Here is a 26,525-nt window from a genome sequence, read left to right on the forward strand (position 1 = left end):
TGTATGAATTGTTTAGCTGTATCCATTGTTATGTTGAAGGATTCGTTCTTCCATAGTCGTGACGCAAACTATTTTGCACTTAAATATTAAAATTGTTAGAAATTAAATAAAGAACATTCGTGAGGTTCACTTCAAACTGAGTCAATAATGAGACGACCTAGTTATGATCAATTAGTACCACGTTATGGAAGGAAGTGAACAATGAATAATGAAAACAAGAATCTGCTTCTGTGTTTCACTCCAAACATTTCGTGGTCTAACAGGAGAATGGAGTTAGAAATGTGACTGTCATGACTCTTCCAGGTATTAATCTATTCATTGCTTTTCTCTTGGGTTTCATGTTTTCCTGTCTGACTGCACAACATTCATCTTGATCAAACCCTTAAATCTATTGTTTTTTTGTTTTTTTTTAAATCATCTTAACTATAAAATCACTGTGTCTTATTTCAGTGCACACAACAGCTATTGAGTATTCTCTTTTCCTGAGGTTTTTTATTTTTATTTTATTTCCTGTTAGGGTTTGTTGAGTAAGAGGGAGGTTTTTAAGGACAGCGCGTGATTACATGTGGTAGAAAACATGAAGCGTTTTGAACAGATTTGTGACAGAAAATGCGTAAACAAGTTATTACAAATGCTGCATACTGATACTCAGTAACTGGTCCTTGAATGAAGCATCAACGTGACACTTTTTGAGACAGAATTGGATACTTGTTACGTTTTATTGCTTGAAAAAATTAAAGGATTATCTTAACACCAAATATAATTGGTCCTTGAATGCATCATTAAGAGGCTACTTCTCATTACCATCAGCTTCTCTTTTTTTCTCCATTGATCTCTTATAATTCTAGTCTTAGAATTCGACTTGACTGCGCTTTGGTGTTAATGTTTACTGTGAAATCTCTAAATTAAAGAAGCTTGTTCTTAACCTGAACTGTAACGACTTTTATGATTTATAGTGGAAAAAAGATCGGGAAAAAATCCACATTATTTAAGGAATGTGCTCACAGACACATGTTCAGTTGTAAATTCCTAGTGCTGTGTTCACTGCATCCCTCATTTGAAGCTCTCACATGCACTGTGGTGGGAAAAAAATGTTTTTGTTGATATGAGTTGTTGTTTTTGGCACGTCGGCACATTCCTTAGATGGGTAGACTTACTATGACGCGTTTAGGGCCGAGGGTGCAGTGAGATCTGTGAGCTTCTCCTTCTCTGGCGTCCAGGGCAGCGGCGTGAGCCAGGACTCAGTCGTAACGATGACCTATTCGACAGAGGTCAGAAAGGGCCGGGGGCAAAAAAAAAAGTGCATTTGTGTGCGTGCAGGACAGGGCAGGGGAAGGAGGCAGTTGCGAACGCCTCTCTCCAGCAGTTAAATATAGGGCAGCAGGTCGATTGGGTGGGATGATCTTTGCAGACGAGGTGCAGCAGGAGTATTTTCATAAATTGATTCCTTCCAGGAAACGTAATGACACGAGGGAGGGGGGGGCGGAGAGACGGAGAAATGCTTTAAACAAGTCATTAAAACCCACACAGCTTCACACATTATGGCTGAGCACTGTCAAAACACAACCGCACTCACTTGCAGCTCCCCTCGTGGAGCGGGTCACGTCCATCACAGCTGAAGCATCGTTTATGTCCAAATAGCCTCTCATTGCTGGAGAATTAGGTTTTTAGCAACCACGGTTACCAAAAAAAGAAATATCTAAACCATCCATCTGAAAGTAGTAGTAAATCCATGTACTGCTTCATCAATATTCAATGACAGCCACTGTGCTCCGGGGGTTAATGGTGCATCATGTCTGGTAATATGTGACTAACCTTAGGATGTTCCTGTCAGCCACAGTATGGATTTTTATCTTCTGAAGAGGACAAAGAAAGAAAGAAAGCAGAAACTACCAACAAGTGATGGAGTTCATGGGATTGTCATTACTTTTGATACAATATAACCCAATACATGCAGGAATAATATCATTATTGTGACCTGAGATGGGGAATTATAAGGCAGTCGTTGGTCTGAAGTTAAAATTATGGCCACAGTACTGGGATTTAATTACAGGGCATGTCAGCTGATGCAGAGAAAAATATCTGTATCACGTCTTCTCTCCTTCACAGTGTAAAAGCCAGACATAATGGACACCAAAACCCCACAGCTAGAGTCGAATGGGTTGGACATCTTGTTTCCTGACTCGATGGAAAGTTGAGAGATTTATGTAGAGAGAATGGCTAAAAATGTGCCACTCTGAAGTTCACACCAGTAGACAATAGGTGTAATTTCACTTTGTTGAAAAGACAATAATCCCTTTAATGTACTTACGTTAGTTAACGGTTATATCATGTCCTATACAGAAAATAGGTTTGATTTACATATTTTAAGGTAGAGGTCTTTAATGTTTTTCAGGCCAAGGACCCCAGAACTCATGGAGAGATGAGAGTAGAGAGTAGGGACCTCCTACCTATTATATGTGTTCTGTATTAAACTCGGCCTAGTGCTATTAGACATACATTTTTATTATTTTGCATTCAATTTTAAGTTATAATACACAAGTTCAAATATTATTATTATTTTTTTTCATCAATATCAGATGAGACAATGCCTCCATTTATCCCTATATATATCATATGGTGGATTCATTTCAGTGTGCATTTAAAGAAATTAAAATTTGTGAGGGAAAATTAATATATATATATATGTGTGTATGTATAAAAACTGTCGAATCAACCTAATATTTTGCGACCCCCCCCCCTGCAGTACCTCCACAGGCCCCCTAGGGGTCGCAGACCCCCTGTTGGAGACCTATGTTTTAAGGTGTGTATTCAAATAGATTTTAGTTATGCTATTACGCTTCTAACTCAGTCACATTTCATCATTCTTTTTAACTGTCGTAGTAGGAATAGGGTCCAAAAAAATAAAAAATTATTTGTGTTAAATTAACCTTTAATTCAGAGGTCAATTTTCACATTTAAACAGATATAAACTCTGTCTGCCACTGTGCTGTGTTGTGCCAGAGGTCTGATTATTGTCTGGCCACATAAACAAATGAAGCCCCGGAGTAGGCTCCTCTCAGTGCCCCGCTGCAGCCCCCGGGAGGGCCTTACTGTCTTTGACATTTGAGCCATGGGGCGATGGCAGCCTGCGTTAGAGGCACAGCAGTGAGCACCCATCTAGAGGGGGCGACACGCAGCTCACCCCTCAACTCCTGCCAACAAATAATTCATACTGCTAACATTTACTTTGTTCAAACGCTGTCCGGCCTTTATCCGCCGCCCCGCCTGTGAACCTCAAAGTACGCGTCTGAAGTGAATGAAATGTCTGAGGGAAACACCGAGGTAAATACTCCAAGAGCATAGACGGAAGCTTTTAAAGTTTATATGAGGCGGAGGGGGAAAAAAAAAAAGTTGAAAAGTACTCAGAGTGCTTGGTAAACCCCTCATCTGGATGTTAAGAAACACCATGACAGGGCTGATCGTCCTTTGAAGAGATTCTGAGCTTCAAAACGCATTAAAACTGAACAGAAAGACGGAGGCTGAAACCTCGTTTTCATTAAATAACATAACCCAGAGGTGTCAGCCAGGCCCAGCGGTGAAACCATCAGCTGGCAGCCTCACACCGAAGAAACAGGACACTGTGAAACTGTGAAGCCCTCAATTCCCACAAATGATGTAATCTCACATCAATAAAACTCGTCCTCTTTGAGGCTGGGCGTCGCCACACAGAGCTCAGCCTTTTAAAAGAATAAAGTAAATAAAAGAGTTCAAGTACAGTCGATCACACCGCGTCGTTCCTTTTCTTCTTCAGGGGTTTGGTCGAGGGCCGGAGGTCGTCTGGGCCGTGGGCGAAGGCGCAGTTTTCGGCCTGCAGGGGGCAGCCCTGAGCGTGGTGGGCGTGAAACCAGCAGGGACGGGTTTTCAGGGCGCCGGGGGCGACGGGCTTCCTCTTCGCATCCACCCTGGAGGATTTCCTGTCCCGCCAGTCTCTAATGTAGACTCTCCCTCCTTCCACTGGAAGAGAAGGAGTGACAGGGTGATACATGATAAAATACTCCTCTCAGATGCTACACGTAAAATCTATTCCCATAAAGCAGCGGAGCGGAGGAGTTATTTCAGGCGTCCAGGCTCCCCGAAGTAAACAGCCTGTCTGTTTTTTGTGCGCACCAAAGACAATAATAGCTGAGTGGCAGTTTCAGTGCATTTGGGCTCAAAACTCTCTCGGCTGAATCATCAGTGCATAACAGGAGCGACTATCTTGTTCTTTTTCAGTGGAGGGCACAGCCTTATTAGATAAGAGGCAGAGCAGGAATGACAGGACATGAAGGGAGACGGAGGAAGTGACACGCATCAAAGGATCCCTGGTCCGACCCGAAGACGCCACTAACAACAAAGCATCAGGAAAACTCATTTATTTGATAGAAAAGTTAAAACATATAAATACACTGAAATGACAACTCAGTACTTAAAATACTGCCCTTGTTGTTGCTTAATACCAGTGTTTGAGTGCTGAGTAGTATACAGCGACTATCCATAACATTATGACCACCTTCCTAATATTGTGTGGGTCTGGACTCATCAAAGAATGGACATGGACCTTCTGAGGGTGAACTGTGGTGTCTGGTAACAGGACAATGTTGGTAGGTTTGGGTCCTATGGGTTGAGGAGGCCACGTCAACACCTTGACGGGGGGGTGGGGGGGGGGGGCTATGGCTCAGTAGGTAGAGCGGATTGTCCATGAACCGAAGAGTTAGCGGGGCGATCCCCCGAGTGTGCCATATGCCGAAGTGTGCTTGAGCAAGATACTGAACCCCCAATTGCTCCCAGTGCAACTGGCGCTGGTGTGTGAATGTGTGTGTGCTTGTGTGAGTGAATGGGTGGATGTGTCTCTGACTGTAAAAGCGCTTTGAGTACCTTTGAGTAGGTAGAAAAGCGCTATATAAGAGCAAGACCATTTACCTTGTGCTGTTTTTCATGTGTTTTTTAGTTGTTCCTAAGCTGTTTTTGTGTGTGTGTGTCCGGCTGGATGGTGGAGGTGTCTGGTCTGGTCTACGTGGGTGATACATGTCTAAGGAACATCTACATGAATCCAAAAGTTTTCCAGCAGAAGACTGGATTGTCACAAGACGCTCAGTGTTATTTATTCAGTGGTTTTAATGTTGTGGGTGATCAGCGTGCTCAGAAGAAAGCGGTGCAATTTCTCGCTCAAATGTTTCGAGTCTTAGCTCCAACTCCATCCTGAGCCGCTGTCTGAAGTATCCGAGTAGTACACCAAGTGTTTGAGAGCTGTGATTATGAGGCGATGCAGACACACTAATTCTTGAGGAGCAACAGTTTACAGCGACTACAGCTTCTTGTCAAGAAGCATATAATGGTTGTAGAACTATCTAATTGTGTGTAGGGGTATTTTTTTCCCCTCTGTACTGGTTTTAAACACGCCCTTCAAAGCAGTAAAACTATTTAAACAAATTCCATCTGAGAGAATTATTAAGAAGAAGAAGAAGAAGAAGTCAGTGAAAAGACTTTTTAACGTGAATAATTAATACATATTATATTTAAACCTTTCTTTTCTCAATTCTTTTGTTGATTCAGTACCAAGGGTATTTTGATGTACCCAGAATAAGACGTAGAGAAGTGGTAGCGCGGTACCTCTGAAGACTTGATGGTTGTTCTTGAGCAGCGTCTGAAGGCCTCCACACTCTTTCTTCAGCAGCTGCAGGGTTTCCTGATCCAGCAGCCCAACAACCTCGCCCACTGAAAGACTCCCTGAAAGACAGAGACAGAGAGAGAGTGGGGACGGGGGTTATGGAAGATAAGAGTGACAAAGGAGCAGCAGGAGGTCCATCGATGCCACATTCATCAGTATATTAAGACACTTCTTCAGGCAGGCAAAAAAAATCTTTTTCATCCCGCACTTCAGACTCGGAGAGAAGAACCCGAGGCGGGCCGACTGGCTCGAGTCGATGTGACCAGACTCTCCCTAAACTCCTCTGTTCCAGCGGAGAAAAAGGTGATCAGCGCCGTGTACGGACCATTTTAAAGGGAGGGAGGGGAAAAAAAAAACTCTCCAGCCACTGTCTTGTTAACGCCGGTGTCATTCAGGGCTGTGAAGTGTGTTCAATTAAAGCTGCTCCAACGAGCTGTCGGGAACAACCGGCGTGCATCTCAGCGCCGCTTCTCCCAACGGCCAGTGGAGAGAGTTGAGCCGTGGCTCCTACTGGGACCCGAGTCTTAGACACCGAGGAGCAGACGGAGAATAAATAAACGTACCAAGCCCTAAGCTCAGCAGACTGTAAGCACGTATACAGTTAGGCCCAGACATATTTGGACAGTGACTACAGATGCCACCACATTGGATTTGAAATGAAACAACTGAGATGCAGTTGCAGTTTAATTTGAGGGGTTAAACAAAAATATCCCATGAAACATTTAGGAATTGCAACCATGATCTCTACAACAAAGTCTCCTCGTTTCAGGGGCTCAAAAGTAATTGGACAGTTGGAAAGTAGTTGAGTATTGTGAATAAAATGTTCTGCCTAAAGTCTGGAACCCATTAGCATCACCAAACGCTGGGTTTGCTCCTCTGAGATGCTTTGCCAGGCCTTTACTGCTGCTGTCTCCAGTTGTTGCTTGTTTGTTCATCTTCCCGCCTTGAGTAAGTAATATGCAACTCGATCGGGTTGAGATCTGGTCAAAGACTCTGCAACTGCAGAATATTTCGTTGCCTTAAAAAACTCCTAGGTTGCTTCTGCTGTGTGTTTTGGGTCGTTGTCCATGTGTGCTCTGAAGCACTGTCCAATCAACTTTGCTGCTTTTGTCTGAATCTGACCAAAAAGTACATCGATATACACTTCAGAATTCATCCGGCTGCTTCGGTCTTCTGCCACATTATCAATAAACACTAGTGACCCAGTGTTGTTGGAAGTCCTGCATGTTCATGCCACCATGGTTTACAGAAGATGTGGTGTGCTTTGGATCACGAGGCATCCTAAGTCTTCTACGTACTGGTACACGTTGGACAAACAATCCAAGGACAAACAGTCCAGGAGTTCTTCAGTTTGCTCTTTTTTTCCCCTCAAAATGTACCAAGCTATTGATCTGGCTGCTCCTAATATTTCCGCTATCGTTTTTTGAGGATAAGGTTCATTAGTTGTACTTTCATCAATATCTTCTACCTGGTTAAATGGTGAAGGATTAACGAGGGAATAGCCCGTGCAGTCAATCAAATAGCTTTTGAGTCAACTGTCCAATTTCTTTTGGTCCCTTGGAAAAGAGGTGGCTACATATTAAAGTGCTGTAATTCCTAAACCCTTCCTTCAATTTGTATGTAGATACCCTCTGATTACAGCTAAGCACTTTAAGCCCACACTGGGTATATATATATATATATACATACATATATATATATATATATATATATATATAGAAATATAAAACTGTATCTTCTTGAAAATGTTTTGGTAAAAAGCTAAAATAACAAAACTTGTGCCATTGTCCAAATATATGCGGACTGTAAATAACCTAACCCTTCTCATTCACAGAGCTCCACCTTTGGGCTGTGTTTTGGTATTTCTGGCTCTGCCCTTTTCCCCTCAGATGAGAATTCAATCAGAGCTGACCTTTGGTTTATACAAATGACAATCTTCCTCCACTTTTCTCTGACATATTGGAGAGGGACACACCACATGATTTCCAATGCTCCTTTGTATCGTTTCATAACAATGTCTGACCTAAATCTGCCGACATCTTAACGTGATCCTCATCATACTTCCGGACCGAACCTCTGGCGACGCTCCAGGCGGTCACAGTTGGCTTAAAGATTGTTGAACATGAGAGAATTTCACTGTTAAATGCTCAGTCTGGGCCTCTGATATCAATGCAAGAGGATATCATTTTAAACTATTTTGTAATTTCTGCAGCTGGAACGTTTCTTTTTCTTTGTTTTTTTTTTTTTGTTTTTTTTTTTTTTTTTAAATAGTTCCTCTGGAGCTGAAATTGATCCGAAAAAACATATTGTCCACCCAAATACATCCTAAATTTAGTTGGTCAAACCGCTGAGTTAATCCCCAAAATATGCAACACACTCCCACATTCGCAGACGCTAGCGCGGCCAAACACACTGGTGTGATGCAGAGTGTGAAACTGGGCAGACTGTTGTCCCGCAGCTCCGACGCCAGAGAGCTCCAGGCCTTAATATAATATCAATACACCGTTTAGAGCTGCCCTTTACTGCTTACCATGTAAATGCGGATTAATGGGAGAAAGACAGTATCGACAGGGTAGTCTGTTTGGACTAAGGCCAGCCACAGACGGGTATTAATGACTTGGCGTGACGTACAGTTGGACTTGTTTAGGGCTGAATGTTCCCTGTGCCAAGGATCCCTTGATTGCTTGAAGTGGAGGATTGTTGTTGTTGTCGCTGCTGCTGCCGCTGCTTAAGCCAATTCAGACTGTGAGAAAACATTAGTTATGAAATCGGTGGGTGGAGAAAGTCCAGCCACCAAGATATCGGCTGTTATGCTCATTTGTCTATAGAAATCTTGAAAAACAAAGTACCATCTTTTCAGAATGTGCTAATTGGACGAACTGGGTATATAAAGAGAAGGATAAAGTCTGCCAGACATTAAACATAAGATACCTGAAGAGTGATCCGTCATTCAAAGTGGACACGCCCTAAATTATTTATAATTTTAAAGTTAATTTAAACCATTAAAAACTAAAAATGTTTTGTATTTTAGCATAGATGTCTACATGTGAGGTGATCTGTTCCGATCTGATGTTTACATGTACCTCTACCTTTAATCGGAAATGGCGTTTTATAGACGTGTGACATGTGCAGATCGAGTCATGTGACTGATCAAAGATGGAGGTCTCTCGTCTAATCAGCAGTAGTTGCTTGTGTTTTTACAGTTTTATCATTAAAGCAACGGCTTGATTTGGTAAGTTTGTGGGGTCACGTCCACTTTTGCTATTGCGTTGTGTTAGCCTTATAGTAGCCGGTTTCAGTCGACCTCAGCTTCAATGAATTATGAATTTTTGATGGACCTTTTCAAACATTTTGATATTTCTGCTTTTTGTGCTGTCTAAGCGTCTAGTTCTTTCAGAGTTGTTATTAAAAACAAGTTCTCCACGGCACTGTGGAGCAGTTGAGGAAATGCCACTCGTCATTCATCATCGCTTCGCACATTTACGTCAGGACGGAGCGTGCCATTGAATTGTTTCATTCGGTTTGGGCCCGTTTATTCCAACCGAGGTGTTTATATGATTACTTATATCTGATTTGGGATCAGTTGTAATCAGAATATTTGGCTCCATGTAAACCCTGCTAGTGATTCACTTTTGGAGCAAGCCTCAAGTGGTCATTAGAGGAACTGCATTTTTTTATTTTTTTTTATTTTTTTTTATTTTTAAACAGCCCTAGAAATTACAGTTTGGTCTCAACAAGACAAAAACATATCCTGAACATAGCCAGTTTGTGTCTTTGTCAAACTTGCTGTGTTTCTGGAGTTGTATCTCAACAGTATTGTAAATACACAAATCTTTGAAGGATGGTTGACTTGCTCAAAGCCCGCAAACGTATGGTTTAATATAAAAGGTCAAATTTAAAAAGAGGACTTATAATGCCACTTATAACAATAATAATAATAACAATTAACACAAGTAAATATAAAGTCCGGTTCTTTATCCTAATTATAACAGAACTGGAGTATAAAATATTTGAAGATATAAAATCTGTCAGTTCATTCAAATTGCTTGTGTTTGTGAACCAGTAATCAGGAACCTAAAATGTAATTTGTTATCAAAAAAGCCAACATTCATGAGTGAAACACAAACACTGTTAATAACACACTCCACTCGCTCTCTCACCCTTCGCCTGTTTCTGTTCAGACGTAGCCTCTACCTCTGACTCTTTCCTGAGTGTGGACAATCAGTGTGGCAGAATGAAATGCATGTAGGACGTACAGCCGCACGCAGCTTTTCATCCTCAGCACGATTACATAACCGCATGAGCCCAGTCAGCGGCGCAGCCTGCATGAATTAGTAACTTGCCTCAAAGTTAAAACGGTCAGCTCGACACGACAACAGTTTGAAACGCTAGCGATGTTTATTTTAACTTCAGTGCACAGACGTCACGCGGTGTGGAGAGCAGAAGGGTTGGCTGCGGTTTAAAAAAAAAAAAAAAGCGTTTCCAGTGGGATACCTGAGGATACAAAGCTTTTCTTCTATTAATAAAAATGTATTGAACTATTTTATTAAATATATGGCCGAGACGCTTCCAAGTGCAGATAAATGTGCAACACTAAGTATTTAGTTGAGCAAATGTGGCTACAAACTGTTCCTTTTATAAACTGCAAAAATTCAATTGTTCCTTTTAGTCTAAATACATGTTTTTACAGTTTAAGGTTTGTACTCAGGATTTGAAAATAACTATATACCATAAAATCTCCTTAAATACTGAACAGGAATAGATTAACATATGAAAAACGCTCCTAGCCTTTGAAGATGTGCTATGATTGGAGAAAAACAAAGTCCTTCTGACGACTGCGAGACACTTCTGGATCTGTTCAACAAAGGCGCACTCAACCTGATTTTACCCATTCTAACCTTACGCAGCAGATTACTGGTAGGAATACCTTAATACAAATGCATACTCATGCATAAATCATAGGCGGCGGTGCATTATTCATCCAGTCATCTCCATACAGAGTTACAGACTCCCTTTATTCGCTCGCCCTCGCCCTCATATTTTCTCCCTCTCATTTCAGCGCCGACACCCTGACAGGGAATTTTCTGTTTTAATCATAGTAGTTTTCATCTCCTTATCTCATTCATTTTGTGTGTGTGTGTGTGAGTGAGTGTGTGTGTGTGTGTGGCAGCGGGAGTGCTGGTGCTGACAAAGGTGACGCGTGGGCGCTGTGTACGGTGCATTTATGCGTGTGGCACACTCTGTGCTGTGGGCTGCAGGAAGTGGCTGGCGGAAGGGCGAGATGCTGAGTTCAAAGCGGCGCGGCCCCTGTCGTAGGGACGGGGTGTGACGGGCGAGGGAGGGGATCAGACGAGCGGTTCGTGCTGCTGACGTGCCACGGACCCGCTAGGAATCACCTTAAAAGGTGCCGCCAACAAACGTGAGGAGTGATTCATCTCTGTCGTTTCGGAGGTGTCGGGATGCAGCCACACTGTCCCACAAATCAGATGACGCAAATCCGACTAAATGCAGATCAGCTCGAAGCTGAGCTAAAGGAACAGTGGGTTCATTTGGAAAATGTGTTATCTCTATAACCTAAGGCCGGCAGCCAGTTAGCTTAGCGTACAGATTAGGAACACAGGAATCACCTGGCTTGGTTCATTCGAAGACGCACACATATAAATTCTGAGGTTTGCTCAACAACACGTTGTATCTCGTCCAGATGGCCGCTTCCTTTAACAAACACAATCTCCTCCAGAGATTTACCAATTCTAAAACTATTTTCCATTTTTACACTTCAAGGTGTCTAAATTAACAGATTTTGAATTACCCACATATAAAACATATCAGTTTTATTATGCTAACAGGGTAATAAAGAAATGAGACTCTTTCTAGGTTAATATTAAAGCTAACACAGCCAATCTGCCATGACATTATGACCACCTGTCTAGTACCGTAGAGAGAGGCCTGGTCCCCCCTACACATCTGGAGATGTGCAGGAGAATCTGGCACTAGGACGATGGCAACAGGTCCTGAAAGCAAGAGTTGGGGTCTCCATGGATTAGAAATAATTTCTCCAGCGTACCCCACAGATGCTGGACTTTTGATTTTGATCCAGACCAGGATCATCTCACAAGAGCTGCACTGTTTGCGATGCTCTGACCTGCTCGTCCAGCCATCAATTTTGCTCAGATCCTTCACATTCTGTCACTTGGCCCTTTTCTTTTCATACTTTAAACGCGTTGACTCCGAGGACAAAATGAATGACGAAACGTTGCCTAATACACCCCACCTACAGACGGTTGCCGCGATCGCAAAATAATTAGTGTTATTCCCTTTACCTGTCATAATGTTATGGCTGACCTGTGTGAAACACATAAGCCAAAAAAAAAATCCTGAAATGTAAGTGACATTTTTCCTCAGCAGATTTCTTTCTTTCTTTCTTTTCTGAGCAGTTTTAAGTACAGTATTTGTGTTAAATGTACTCAAAAGGCACAAATGAAGGTTTCAGGACTTTCTGCCAGTCAGACTGAAAAAATTATATAATGTTTCTCTAATCTATTGCTAATCTTTTGCTTTTAAATGACAGTATGGCTCTATCCCACTGTGGGAGAAAATAATCTTATAATTGTAGTATTAAAAAATGAAATTTCAATACTGTGTTAAAAATGTGTGTTTTTTTCATTTCAAACATGTACCACAGTAGGGTGGTGACTGAAAGGCAACGTCTTCTGCCTCCAGTTATTCCTTTACTAAAATATTTTGGAGTCATCTTAATGCGGAAAATAAGAAAAATATATATAAAAAATTCTAATCAACCAAAGATTTTGCGACCCCCCTGCAGTACCTCCATGGAACCCTAGGGGTCGCGGATCCCGTGTTGAAGACCTATGGTGTAAATGATCCAGTGCCACTTGGACACAGTGTGTTTTACATCTTCCCCTGTTTTCTTCTGTTCTACTGCTGTTTTAAGAGAAAACGACATAAATAAAGATAAAGATACATTTCCAGGATTTTTCCATTATTATTTACATTTTTGTTGATATCATGATGTTTTTTGTCCACGATAATCGTTATGTGAAAATTTGATATCATGACAGTCGTACATTCATTAATACCCAGGATTAAAAATAATAATACTTCAGAGATAGTGCATTATATTCTGATTGTGATCTGAACTCGTTGATCTCTTCAGTAGTAGCTCATGTCCAAGGACATGTGTGTAATTATAATTATTATTTTTTTATCTTGTGTGTTTGTTGTTGTGCTGCCAGTTTACCTCCTCGGTTCCAGTCACTGCAGGACCCTCTGCCGTCACCCGCAGTCATTCCCAGAAGAACATTAGCCACCCGCAGGACAACACCGTCAACAAAGTCCCGCGGGAGACCGGCGCAGTTTCTAACCGTTTCAACCTTTTCTCGAGGCTGGAACCCGGCTCCCCAGGTATCCCCGGGGGTCCTGTCACTGTCTGCGTTCCCGTGGCAACAGTCCCCGTCATTTCTGACGTTTGACCTTTGAACTGCGACCCCAGGGGCGCTCTGGCGGCTCTTGATGTAACGATCTCGCCGTAGCTCTGACTCGGCCTCGTCAGACGGCTCGTAGTTTCTGGACTTCCCCACCAGACACACCTGCAGGAAGAAGAGCTGAATGTCAACACGACTCCCTTGGGTGCTGAAAGTGTAAAACCAGAAACTCAAAACAGAAACGACGAAAGCGCTACTGCTAACAAATGAAAATAACTATGGCAACATAATAGGCATATTTTTAGAGATATGCACGTACAAACTTGACAGTCTGACATTGAAGACCAGGAAACAAGTACCAGCTCTTTTTATGTGTTCATGTGCACCGTAGCATTTAATGACTGCAAGGTATTAAACAAACGTCCCTCAGGGGACAATAAAGGCTTGATTTATTTATGTCTGTCCAGAAAAGGCGAGGGCGCACAAGTGCGTGCGAGTCCTAGACGCTGACTTTTCCTCCATCCACTGATTACAGAACCTCTGTGGGGTCTTTTACACACTGTACTGTGGACATTTATGAATATGAGCATGTAATATATTAATCAAAAGATCAGACGCACCTTTTATGCAGTTAGGGAGTTATGCTCAGACAGAGCTGTTGTAAGATAGCTACGGTGCACCAAAAGATTTTAGGACAAATTTTACAAGGATACGTCGCATTGTTTAGATCATAACCAGAGGGGCCTAAAGAAAAGATGGTCCAGGTGCAGTACGGAAAATTGTTGAATTCAGGAACCACTGGCTACAACTATACAACAAAGACCGACGAAACCTCCAATCGACTCGCGCAAAGGCGCGTGGAAGGCTTGACCACCCCACTGTGACGGCACGGTGGTGGCAGCATCAGGCTGTGGGGCTGCATCTTGGCAGCAGGACCTGGATGGCTCGTAAAGAAAGAGGCTAAAATGAACGTGCCACAACGTAGAAAAACCCTGAAGGACAATCTGAGCACTACGACGTTTTATTTTCCAGCAAGACAATAACTGGGTGAATACAGCAGAAGCTACACAGACATGGTTTAAAGACAAGGAGGTGAATTTTCTGGAAAGGAAGTGTCAAAGCCCAGACCTCAATCTGACAGAAAATTTGTGGGCGAACTCGAAAAAGGGCTGTTTACACCGACCGCTTCGACAAATGGAGTGAAATTGCAGTGTCCAGACGAGCAGGCCTGATTGAGACCTACCCACAAAGACTCAGCGGTTGTGATTGCAGCCGAGGGCGCATCGACTAAATAGTGACAGGAATGGGATGGATACATGAGCAGGGAGTTTTGTAATTTATGTTTAAAAAAAATATAAAATCTATTGACTATGAGACCATTTATAAAGGCAATAAAAGAGGTGAATACTTTTAAAGGCACTGTTATAATGCCCTATTGAACTCCTTCATTTCTTTAACACAAGTCCTTTTCTTTGGTTTTGAGTTATTTGATAGCTGAGAGCTGAAGTAAAAAGGAAGAGATGACAAGCAGCAAAATAGAAAGCAAAACCACAAGCTTTTATAAATAGAGGGTATAAAAGTAGATTTTATCGGCAAAATATAAACTGGCTTTGACTGTGCTCTGCGACTTTTGTGGGGGATATAAAAGAAAACAAAAGACGTCAAACAAACATTTACAGATTTACAGACAAGTGAGATGTATTTACTACCAAGCTGCCTCTCGCCTGTGCACGCCTACCCGTTTGGTGGAGGGTATTCTCAGGCAGTCCTCCTCAGTGTTGAAGCCGCACACTTGGCTGACCTCAGTGATGAAGTCGATGTATTCCTTGTACTGAGACTTCTTACACTGGCGTCTCTGGTATTTTCCATAGAAGTCGAAGAAACAGCAGGGGAGGACAAAGTAGCGGCAGGAGTGAGACGACCTGCAATTTGAAGAAGGGAACTAATGATTAGAAATGTTTAGTGGTTCATGTGCTACTTCGTCGTGAGTGTATGTGCCACTTATGATCATTTGAGAGTTTTCTAAGGTTCTGAAAGTGAAGCTGTTTAACAGACGGGGGAGAAAATAGGAGCCATGACTAGAGATAATCCTGTGGTTGCGCACAAGGAAAAAGGAAAAGATTCTCAGACTGAGGCTCAACATCGCCATCAGGTGGTCGCCTCAATAATGAACTTGTAAAGTGACGAGCACGGGAGCAAACACACACACACACACACACTTATTCACACATCATCCCGTGCCCATAATGTTATTCCGAATTGGAGAGATCAGCTGGCACTTGAGCGTCTGAGTGTGATTGTGTCTCCTGATGACTCGCCTGGATGCTATAACAGGGATCCACGGTGTGAGCTCGTCCGAGTGGTTCCCAATCAGCCAGTCTGTACCCGGGAATAAGAAGCTCTCGCTGGGAGTAATTGCCTTTTCCTGAAATAGCAAAGACCCCAAAAAAAAAGCACAAGAGCTCCTTAGCATGAAGAAGATGCACAGTGGCACGATTTAAATAAGAATCACTTTATGCAAATTGTTTGAAAGGGAAAGTTTTTTTTTTATTATCATCATCATTATTATTTTTATAAACTTTGAAAAACGTGCTAAATAACGATACAATTTGGGCAGTTGAGAATTCATGTAAACCCTTTTCATATTTCAACAGGCCGCCCCGTCACGAACATCACAAAAGATGTAACTTAAGAGGTTTGAAGAGGTTCCAAACGAAGGTTTAGGGCCGAGGACGGCAGCCCCAGAGGCCCAGAAAGATTGGCCTGCCACGTCCGCTCCCCTCAAATCAGTCAATAATAGATGACTTGAAATGGAAGCAGTCAGCAGCTTGTTGCCAAATGAACGGCTGCGGCCGGGAGGCAGACGGGAAAGTGGTGCGTTTGAGGGCAGGTTTTCTCTGTGTACGTTCAGATGAATTTGCCTGAATTCAACTGCGGCGGAGCTGTGGTATTTTAGTGTTTGATTGATTCGAACTGGTCCGTTCAGTCGAAATTTGGATGGTTGTTTTCAGTTACGATGAAATGACGCTGTTTCCAACAACAACTTTGATGTAAGGATGTACAAACCCGTGCGTGAGATCACCCGTCCTGAAACAAAGGGCGGTTTTGCAACTTAGGGCATTTATCGACAGGGAAGATGTGAGGACAGTCATGCTGTACCTGGAACAGCAGCGCACTTGTTGACATCCACTAAGTCCACACACCTGATACGTCTTTTGTTAGAACCGGTGGGGCGAGAACACATCAGGGCATTTGGACCACATGTCGTCAGATGCGCAGTTCGAACTGGAAAAGGATTAGTGATGACGCTTCACCGCAGACAAGCACAGACAAGAGCGCATGTTTACAAGAATCACCCTGGAAGCGCCCGAGCCTTCTTAACTCCAGGCTAATTCAAAAATAAGCAACAGAATTGACGTCTGACTTCTAGGCAGACAGCTGTGAGGGAACCCAGTGGTCGCTCGAAGTGGTGGTCACGTCGTTAATTATGCATAAATTTAAATTTTAATACACTTTAACCAGAAGAGTTATGAAAAATTCACCCGCTTACATCAGTTAAACTCTTTTATTTTTCCGTGCCGCGCCGTAAACATGTTTATTTCTGCTGTAGAGCCGGACATTTTAACGTGGAGGGCTATGAAGATTAACTCGCTTTTACGGACAGCCTCAAGTGGCCATTCAGGGAACTGCAGTTGTTGACCGCCTGTTATTTTTAAGGCCTGGTTGTCGCTGGTCGTTTCCAAGGTGACGACAAGACCTGACTTTCTGTAACATGTTTGAATTTGTGCCTCAAGATTTCCGTGCCTACTACAAATATTTCGTCAACAGATAGAGATCATGTGACAGAGCCAAACTCCCCAGGACAACAACAAGCACAAGATTGTTTTGCTGGCTACATGATTCACGATGATGAGTATTTTCTACATTTCTGCATTAAAATGAGTCAAAGCACTCGTGGATTTTCACACAAGTGCTGAAAGTAGACAAAAATCAATCAAATAAATTTATTTAAAACATTATCCATCTGTATTCGCTTACTCAAGAAAATGAGCTAATATTACATATCTGTGTACATATCTATAATTTCAACGTGGCCAGATTCTACAGGTGAATAGGGTAAACTTTTAAACTAATGGATATCACCATGAAACTTCTCCAGTTGAGCACTTACATAAATACAATTTTTTTTTCTTGTATTACACGTTTTCTGTGAATTTATATTTAACTACGCAAATGAGGAGTTATCTACTAAAGTATGCGCTAATTTGCATACACGTCCAGACCACAAATCTGAATAATGGCTAAAATGAGGTTCAAAATTCTTGTGTCATTGTTTTAATGTATTAGATTTTAGGGTATTTACAGAGAGAATTTTAGGTATATCTCTTTTTATCACAAAATACTGTCAACAGTCCAAAGTTTGATGTGTGTGTAAGTGCTACTGAAGTGGATGTTTCTGTCTCAGAGGACGCAGAAAAACTCATTTTGAGAAAACGACCTTTAAAGTTTTATATTGCAATATCGTGTATATTTTTATTAGAGACCTCATGTGCCAAATCCACTCAAATCCTTCAAAACATATCATATAATAAAGCTTCAGAAAGCTGATTTTATCAAATTTGGGGGTAAACACAAGGAATGTAGGAATGCAATGTGAAATTAACACCTAAATGTGTATTTTGACTTCTTCTTCTTTTTTTTCTTTTTTTTTTAAAGTAGTTTGACAGAAGACAAGCTAATGATGTTTTTTCCTGTCGTGTCTCGCCTTAAGACGATCAGATCTCTGTCACACTGGCTGAAGTTAATGTTGATGAATCCACCACCAGGTTGAAAACAGAACGACCACAGTGGAGTGACAGAGACAAAGCCACTGAACATTTGTGTCTGTCTGCAGCTCTTTTAAACATCATATGGACATGTGGGAATACTATTCGGAAAATGTTTCATGGATGGATGGGAACCGAAGTGGAATTATTTGGCTAAAACAAGAGGCTCACGTCTGGAGACTAAAAAACATAAGAACCTCATCCCGTCCCTGAAACACGGGGCTGGTATTGTCCTACTTTGTGCCTGTTTTGCTGCATCTAGGACAGAACAACTTGTCATCGTTGATGGACCAATGAATTCTGAATTATACTACTAGTAAAGCTGTCCATGAGCTGAAACTTAATAGAATCCGAGTCTTGCAGCAAGAAGAAGAAAAACAAAAGAAGAACAGAGTGATTTAAGATGGCCAGAACAAAGTCCTGACCTTAATCCAACAGAAATGACAGAAACAGAAAAGCACAATATTTCTTTTTCATTTGTTTGACTGACTCTCTGACTCTGTCTTCCGTCTGGACTTGTGTGAAAACTTGCTGATGTTTTAACTAATTCTTATCCATCTAATTCTTATTGTTTTGTTTTTTTAGATAAAAAAAAAAAAAAAAAAAAAATGTCCTCACGCTCTAACACACACAGTTGAAGAGAACTACAAACAGCATCGTCTCAGGGCAGAGATACCAGTTAATAGAACTGCGCATGATCCAGATTTTCCCGCTTCACGCCATCAATTAACGCAAAATTAAAAACCATCTACACTCACCTCGAGCTGAGTCTGGGGGCCGTACATGTCCCAGATCTTTCTCTTTCGGACGTCAATGCCCTTTCCAGGGTGCTGCAACACAATATGGCATGACGGTCAGCAGCTAATCGCCCTGTGACCACTGCACGTAATCACAATTACACTTGTCCTGGTTTGTGGTTGCCAACTACTGCGTCACAGTTGTATAGATTTAATATATTCGACAACATGAACTCCTTCATCTGGGCACAGATCAGCCATATACAGTGGGGGAAATAAGTATTTGATCCCCTGCTGAATTTGTAAGTTTGCCCACTTCCATAGAAATGATCAGACTCTGGTTTTTATGGTTGTTTACTGGTTATGAGTATAGACAGAATATCAGTCGAAAATGCATAAAAAACACACAATCTAAAAGTTATAAATTGTTATGTATTTTATTAAGGGAAATAAGTATTTGATCCCCAAGCACAACACAAGTCAGTACTTTGTAGAGAAACCTTTGTTGGCAAGCACAGCGATGAGACGTTTCTTGTAGTTGGTCACCAGGTTTGCACACAGCGCAGGAGGGATTTTGGCCCATTCATCTTTACAGACAGTCTCTAAATCCTTCAAGTTTCTTGGCTGCCTCTTGGAAACTCGGAGCTTCAGCTCCCTCCACAGGTTTTCGATCGGGTTAAGGTCTGGAGACTGACTAGGCCACTCCATGACCTTAATATGCTTCTTCTTGAGCCACTCCTTTGTTGTCCTGGCAGTATGTTTTGGGTCATTGTCATGTTGGAAAACCCACCCACGAGGCATCTTCAGTGTTCTTGCTGAGGAAAGAAGGTTTTTGTCCAAGATGTTACAGTACATGGCTGCATTCATTGGCCCCATAATGCGGTGAAGTTGCCCTGTACCCTTTGCTGAAAAACAGCCCCAAAACATGATGTTTCCACCTCCATGCTTAACCGTGGGTATGGTGTTCTTTGGGTCATACTCACGTTTTTTCATCCTCCAAACACGGCGGGTCGAGTTAATGCCAAATAGCTCAACTTTGGTTTCGTCAGACCACAGCACTTTCTCCCAAGCCTTCTCTGAGTCTTTTAGATGTTCACTGGCAAACTTAAGGCGGGCCTGTACATGTGCCTTCTTGAGCAGGGGGACCTTGCGGGCACTGCAAGAGTTCAATCCATAACGGCGCAGTGTGTTGCCAACTGTTTTCTTGGTGACGGAGGTCCCAACTGCTTCCAGATCATTAACAAGCTCCTGCCGTGTTGTTTTAGGCTGCTCCCTCACCTTTCTCATCATCATCCTCACTCCATGAGGCGAGATTTTGCGGGGAGCTCCAGACCGAGGACAGTTGATGGTCCTTTTATGGGTCTTCCACTTGTGAATAATGGCACCAATAGTTGTCACCTTCTCACCAAGCCTTTTGCTGATGGTTTTGTAACCTATACCAGCCTTGTGCAGGTCTACAATCTTGTCCCTGACATCTTTTGACGGCTCTTTGGTCTTGCCCATGGTGCTGTAGAAGTTGGAATGTAAGAAACTGATTCTTAGAGCAGGTGTGCTTTATATACATGACGAGTTAAGATCAGGAGTATTGGTAATTAGTTGACTGAGCACAGCTGTGTGCCACATGCGCACCAGCCAATCTGTAGGAGCCTGAATTCTAAGTGAATTGTTGGGGATCAAATACTTATTTCCCTTAATAAAATACATAACAATTTATAACTTTTAGATTGTGTGTTTTTTATGCATTTTCGATTGATATTCTGTCTATACCCATAACCAGTAAACAACCATAAAAACCAGAGTCTGATCATTTCTATGGAAGTGGGCAAACTTACAAATTCAGCAGGGGATCAAATACTTATTTCCCCCACTGTATATTGACATCTGTTATTGGCTCTGGAACTGCAGACTAGAGCTGGTACAGTAACACAATTGCTAAAGGAGCGGGAAAACGATTTGTCGCCTCTTTTATTATCAATATTCAATCAGTTTCAGTTAAAGCTCCCTTTAAATAATTGTTTATGATGCCATTTGATTTATATATGTAAAAACAAGCATTTGTCATCGAGGCTGTGCGGGTTGAAAATAGGTATCGTTTTGTCCAGTGTAGTGTGCATGGTTTTTGTTTTGTGTCATCGTTTCACTCTCACATCAGTCTGATGTCTTTTTCAAGCTTCATATCAATACAAAACTAGACCCACGTTAGCATTGTTCAATCAGGTCTGAGACCAAGTAAGAAAACAAGAGGGTTCCTCCTGTTACAGTTTATACCAGCTTTGAGTCAGATGAACTCAAAATGCAACAATAAGATACGTATTCAGTCCGGGTCCATGTATATTTCGGTCATTGTTTTTTTCATTCAGAAAATTACATTAGAAAACAAAAAACGAGTGGTCATTTGATTTTCATTTTAAAATTCAAAAATTAAAACTTCAAGGCATTTTTCTTTATCGTGGTCAAGAAGAGACAAAATTTTAAATACCGGGCTATTTTCATTTTGTGTTTCTAAAAAGAAAACATAAAATCGTTAGAAAAGAAACAAAAAAAGCGCCCGTTTTTAAATGTTTTGCAATCGGAAGTTGACGCTTTCAAAGTAGAAGCACGTATGAGGAGGGCGCTGTGTTTAGGGCAAGAGTGCTCCAACACACAACTTCCACCTGTGGTTTCCCTAGCTCAGTCATGTCGTCTTCCCTGAGACTGTTTGGAAAAAACAACATGCTGATTCACGTCCAGCAACTTGTTACACAGCGCTGTCCTAATACATGCTTTCACTTTGAAAACTTCCAGTCGCACAATATGAAAAAAAAGGTGATTTTTTTGTCTTCTAATGATTTTATTTTCTGTTTTTAGAAGCAGAAAATGAAAATTGACTAAGTTTTCTTTGTCCCTTCTCGACCCTGGTAAAGAAAAATTCTTTGAATGGAATTTTTAACCACTTATGTTGATGTTTTTTAATATCCTTTTCCCAAAGGAAAATTCAATAACCAAAACATACACGGACTAGTCCGAAATATACTGAATAGCATATGTCCCAAAGAGAGGTTTTGAAGACACATTTGGATACGAGAAACATCACATGACTCACCCCTTCATTTGCCAATATGTGAACCAGGAGGCCGTTTCCACAGCCGAGGTCCACAAAGGACTGTCTGTCGGTCAGACCCTTCTCCGCTCTCTCCTCGGCCCACAGCACCTGAAGCCACGGGGACACAGAACCGTAACTACTCTACGGTCAGAGAGCTTTCAATCATTTTCGTTAAGGCCAATTTACAACTGCAGCGTGACACCTGCTGCACACCTCCTTCCACCTGCCTCTAGCACGACACACGATTAGACTGAGCCCTCCTCACTGATTGACCCACATGTAGCTACATCACCTGTGACCAAGTGATAAAGGCGACTTTCACATTCACATGCATGCGTGGACACGATCCTATAGATGGTTGGGATCATTCTTCACTTCACGCACCAAACCTCAAGAATCAATGCAAGTCTAAAATAGCTACGTAAGACCGATCCACTAAAGTAAGGCTTGAACCCACCAGGAGATACGTAGCTATGGCAACATCCTCGTACACAAACTTCTCAGGATCTGTAACCTCGGGCCAAACCTAAAAAGAAAGAAAGAAAGAATAAAAAACACATGAGCACATCCGGTGAATAAAGGGAATAAAGGTGAGCCCCCGAGCATCCACTCTCCTCACCTTCACCATGGCCTTGTACTTCTCCTTCAGCTGCTGGTACACGAGGCTGTACTTCTCCACCGGCAGCAGGGACAAGGTGCTCCTGAACTCGCTGCTCTTGCACTCGGCGGCCCAGCGCACCAGTTTGGGCAGCAGCTCGGAGGTCAGCCACGGCAGTTTGGCGTAGGCCACGCCGTCGCAGAACCACGCATCCGGCGTCAACACGTGCAGCTCCAAGGCCCTGCACATGAAGCAATGATCATCAGCTATGTTGTCTCTTTTCTATTTTATAACATGTTAAATGTGCTGCTAATACTAAATCAAGCTGTGTATCCAATATTCTGGGCAAAAACGAGAAAATGTCTTAGATATAAGACAGAAAATCATCCTAGTATGAGGTCATACGTTAGACAAAGCACATGTGTTACTAGAGACATTATTGGTCATAATCAACAATGGCTTTGATCAGTTGTGTCCCACTAAGTCATGGCTGTGTGTAACGGAAATTCAGAGACTTGTTTAGAGTGATAGTTCAGACTGAGATTAGTTTAATGGAAGTTAAACAGTTTAACCGCTTCAAGCAATGAATAACTAAATAAATAAATAAACAGATAATGTTGACTGTCCTAACAAATCAATATTTAAAACTAAGACCTACAACATGTTTCAAAGGTAACGCCTAGTGACATGTTCTGAACAGAGGCTCGGTCAGGTGTGGAAACATCTGCTCTCATAACTCATCTGAGGCTAGCCCTCATCGAAGTGTCGCAGGTTCAGTTCCAGCCCGATACATTTGCTGCATGTCATCATCCTCTCACTCAGTCCATTACCTCCTATCACTCCACTGAAAAAAACCCCACTGCAACATGAGTTAACTAAGCATGGCCACTCTTTTCCAAACATGCTAATGTTGGATTCTTCACAGAGGGAGAGGCATAAGATTTCTGCTGATGGGGAAAAGCAAATTAGGTTCAAGGTCCTTTAATGTCATTTATAAAAACTAAATTTGGTTTCCCAGGGCCAGGAGCATACATACATAAATAGTACGATTTTTTTAACATAATGTTTTTTGCACTGATCAACTTTAGCAAAACAAAACAAACAAACAAACAAAAAAAAAACATTCAAATGGTCATTCAAGTAGAGTATCAAACATTGAGCACACGTTTTTGGGCACGAGTTCGGTTTTTGTCTGTGGGTGACTCTCGCCATTATCACCTGGGGTTTCTTCCCCATCCATTTAACTTCCTTTATCGCTGACTTCTCTCTGCTTCTCTCCCTCACTGTTTCCAAACACTCAACTGCAGGCGGACTTCCTCCACTGACGGAATCACGTGTTGTAAAGACGCTTTATCATAGGTCGAGGGAGGAGTCGGCAGCAGTGTTACCTTTAGGGGCGCTTGAAAAAATCCGTGACAAAATGGGAGCACTTGTTCGTGATGCCGCTCGTGAAATAAAACGCTTAAGAATCGCTGTGTTTCGAAATGAGATCACGTGTATGTGTGAATCGAGATAGCAATATTTTTAACGATTTATCACGCAACCCTATGCAGAAGGTTAAATTAGTCCAGCTTAGTCAAGAGTTACATTATTCCTCGCTACAGACACACTTCTATGTGGCTAAAATCTGACCACTCACTGAAACCAAGGCATCATCGAAGTGTATTTTTGTTAGCCATCGCCGAGTGCAATTTAACAGAAAGGACCTTGTATTGTACTGTACATGCTGACCCTCCGGCAGCACTTGACAGAATCTAGTGGAAGTGAACTATGGCTAACAAAATGCATCTGACTTGTGTTTTTTCTATCAAAAGTCAAAACGTGTGTTGAGAAAAGAGTCTAAACCTGCACCCTAAAAAAAGTAGAAGAGTTAAAATTGTACATTTTCCTGCTGAGACAGTTCAAAATGTCTTGGGTGAAGAAGGCCTCCATTACTAATATCTCAACATGGACCTACTGTATATCCCAAACATATCAATATGTACTGTGTATTTATGCAACTGAACAACGGAAATACCTGCCTTATAAATATATTTGTTCAGGTATATTTTATCCTTGTCTACATATTTGTTTGAGGGCCACTGAATAATGGAAGTACTGTATATACTAATCTCAACTCCAGGTTCATAGTTTCTAGTTTGAATACTTTAAAGTTGGTGTTCATCTATAAAAACATACTTTACAGGCATATCTAAAATATTGTTTTTGCAAAATTGCAAAATGTGTTTATATAAAAATGTAAAAGAATCCCTCAGATATTGAAGAATTAGAACCAGAAAATCATGCATTTTATTTTGTCATGTTGTTGACTAATAATACTGAACACTTCTTGTTAGTCAGTGTTATTGAGACCTCTGTTTTAGGACCTTGACGGAGAGTTTGTGTTTTGAGACTCACCATTCCTCACAGTCCTGATTGCAGAGCTGAATCTTATATATGTTGCCCTTCTTGAAAGACACTTTTCCTCCTGCATCCTCCTCGAAAGGAAGGAAGGTCACGTGTTGTCTGCTAAAGTCTACAGAAGACAAGAATGCATTAGGAAGAGGAGAAATGTTTCAGCTTCTGATCCAAGACAGTGTCCTTACCTCTCAGTATAACCTCTTTATGCAGGCATGTCTCATAACAGTTTACTTTAGGAATAAATGTTCTGACACCGGAGGGCCACGCTTGGTCGTTTTCGTGTGTCTGTGCAGCTGAAACCCCGCAGGTGAGAAAGAACAACACATCCTGAAAGAGGTCAGGATCATCCAGCATCAATCGCAAGTCCTCTCTGCTCACATCCTTACTCTCCGTTTCTTTAACTCCGCAAAGACGTTTGTTCACAACATGAGGTTTCTTTATCCACACGTCTGCTGCTGACCAGAAGCCTTCAGGAAGAGTCTTACATTCTCTGGGAAACTTTATCTCGGAGATTTTTGGCATAATTGAGAATCAGAGACGACTACGAGCCATGTGTTTACGATCATTGAATGGACTTCCGGGGGCTTTTATTTTGTATGTCGGAGGGATTTTAAGAAAAAAAATAACAGTCTACGATAAAGCTTGATTGTAAAATTGGTTTCGGTACATTTTCGAATTATTTTTTAACCTACAAAATCAAAATTATTTAACATTTCAGTGCATTACAGTGAAGAATCCAGTATTGTCGCTGGATGATGACGTTTGCGTCAGCTAAAAAATAATATCACAATAATACAGCAGAGGGCGCTGTTTATCCTCATCTGTATTTAATCAGCAGCTAATTTACTCTCACAGGGGATTTATTAAGAATGACACATCTTTTTTATTTATTATTGTGTTCGTTTAATGTTTTGTTATATGGTAGTCTAAGATTAGGCAGAATACTAAATACAACCAATGTGTATGTTATAGCTCAAAATATATTCATGATTATTTTCTTATTTTCTTTATGTTTATTTTCTTGAAAATGTATAACAGCAGAAAACCTTGTTCAAAGAACTTGCCTCAGACTTATTTCTCTGACATTCAAGTGAAAAGAGATGATAAGATGACAACCATGGCAGATATTGAATAGAACCCTGAGGCAGCACTGGCTCATACAGTATTTATCTCATGTCGATATATTTCTAAACTGTGGTGGCTGTCGCTCACATGTAGAGCTGGACAAAGAGTTATGCACAGCGTATACTGAAACTGACAAACGTGATGGAATTTAAAGCAGAAGGAGCGTGAATATCCTAGGAACATGAATGACGTTTCATGACATAAAAATGAAATCAAACTGATTCCTGGAAATAACATAAAACTGAGTTGAGGCATGCCACTCATCAGTCACTGTCATCTAGTTTTGTTGATGTAGCAAAAAAGAAGTGACAACGGAACTCCTACACTGCTGCTTCTTGTGCAGACCTTTGAAAGGCTGTTCCATTGAATTTTACTGTGTGCGGTAACTTCAGGTATGAAGGGAGGAGTGACTGCAAGAGATACTGTACCAGGAAGTGTAAAGTTCGGACAGGACTCCTCTGCACTGCCTGGTTTGCATTCAAATGAACAGCCTCTTGTTGGTCTAAAAAATCCAGTCAAACTCGTTTGGCAACAGCAGATATGGAGTGAAGAAAGACAGTGAGAGAAAACAATTTACTGTTCCTTGAGTCACAGCTTGTGGAAAGTTTCATCTGAGTTCAAATAAA

The 26,525-nt window shown here is 41.6% G+C and overlaps 1 protein-coding gene across 2 annotated transcripts; it reads right to left on the minus strand.

The window, feature by feature from the left end:
- Positions 1 to 2,914: 2,914 nt before the first annotated feature.
- On the minus strand, positions 2,915 to 25,519 carry trmt44 (tRNA methyltransferase 44 homolog). Of its 2 annotated transcripts, XM_047604313.1 has the most exons (11): positions 24,960 to 25,519; positions 24,772 to 24,889; positions 22,396 to 22,615; positions 22,234 to 22,302; positions 21,777 to 21,884; positions 18,716 to 18,787; positions 15,450 to 15,556; positions 14,870 to 15,053; positions 12,948 to 13,296; positions 5,632 to 5,748; positions 2,915 to 3,996 (listed from the first exon to the last, which is right to left on the minus strand). In XM_047604313.1, exons 1-11 carry the CDS (start codon positions 25,294 to 25,296, stop codon positions 3,764 to 3,766), a joined length of 1,914 nt encoding a protein of 637 aa, XP_047460269.1. In that variant the 5' UTR covers positions 25,297 to 25,519; the 3' UTR covers positions 2,915 to 3,763. The 2 variants fall into 2 exon arrangements, with proteins under 2 accessions (XP_047460269.1, XP_047460277.1); XM_047604321.1 differs by lacking the exons at positions 24,772 to 24,889; positions 24,960 to 25,519 and adding an exon at positions 23,033 to 23,052.
- Between the last annotated feature and the right edge of the window lie 1,006 nt (positions 25,520 to 26,525).

This window comes from Mugil cephalus, chromosome 1 (assembly GCF_022458985.1).
Source record: "Mugil cephalus isolate CIBA_MC_2020 chromosome 1, CIBA_Mcephalus_1.1, whole genome shotgun sequence".
NCBI classification, from domain to species: domain Eukaryota; kingdom Metazoa; phylum Chordata; class Actinopteri; order Mugiliformes; family Mugilidae; genus Mugil; species Mugil cephalus.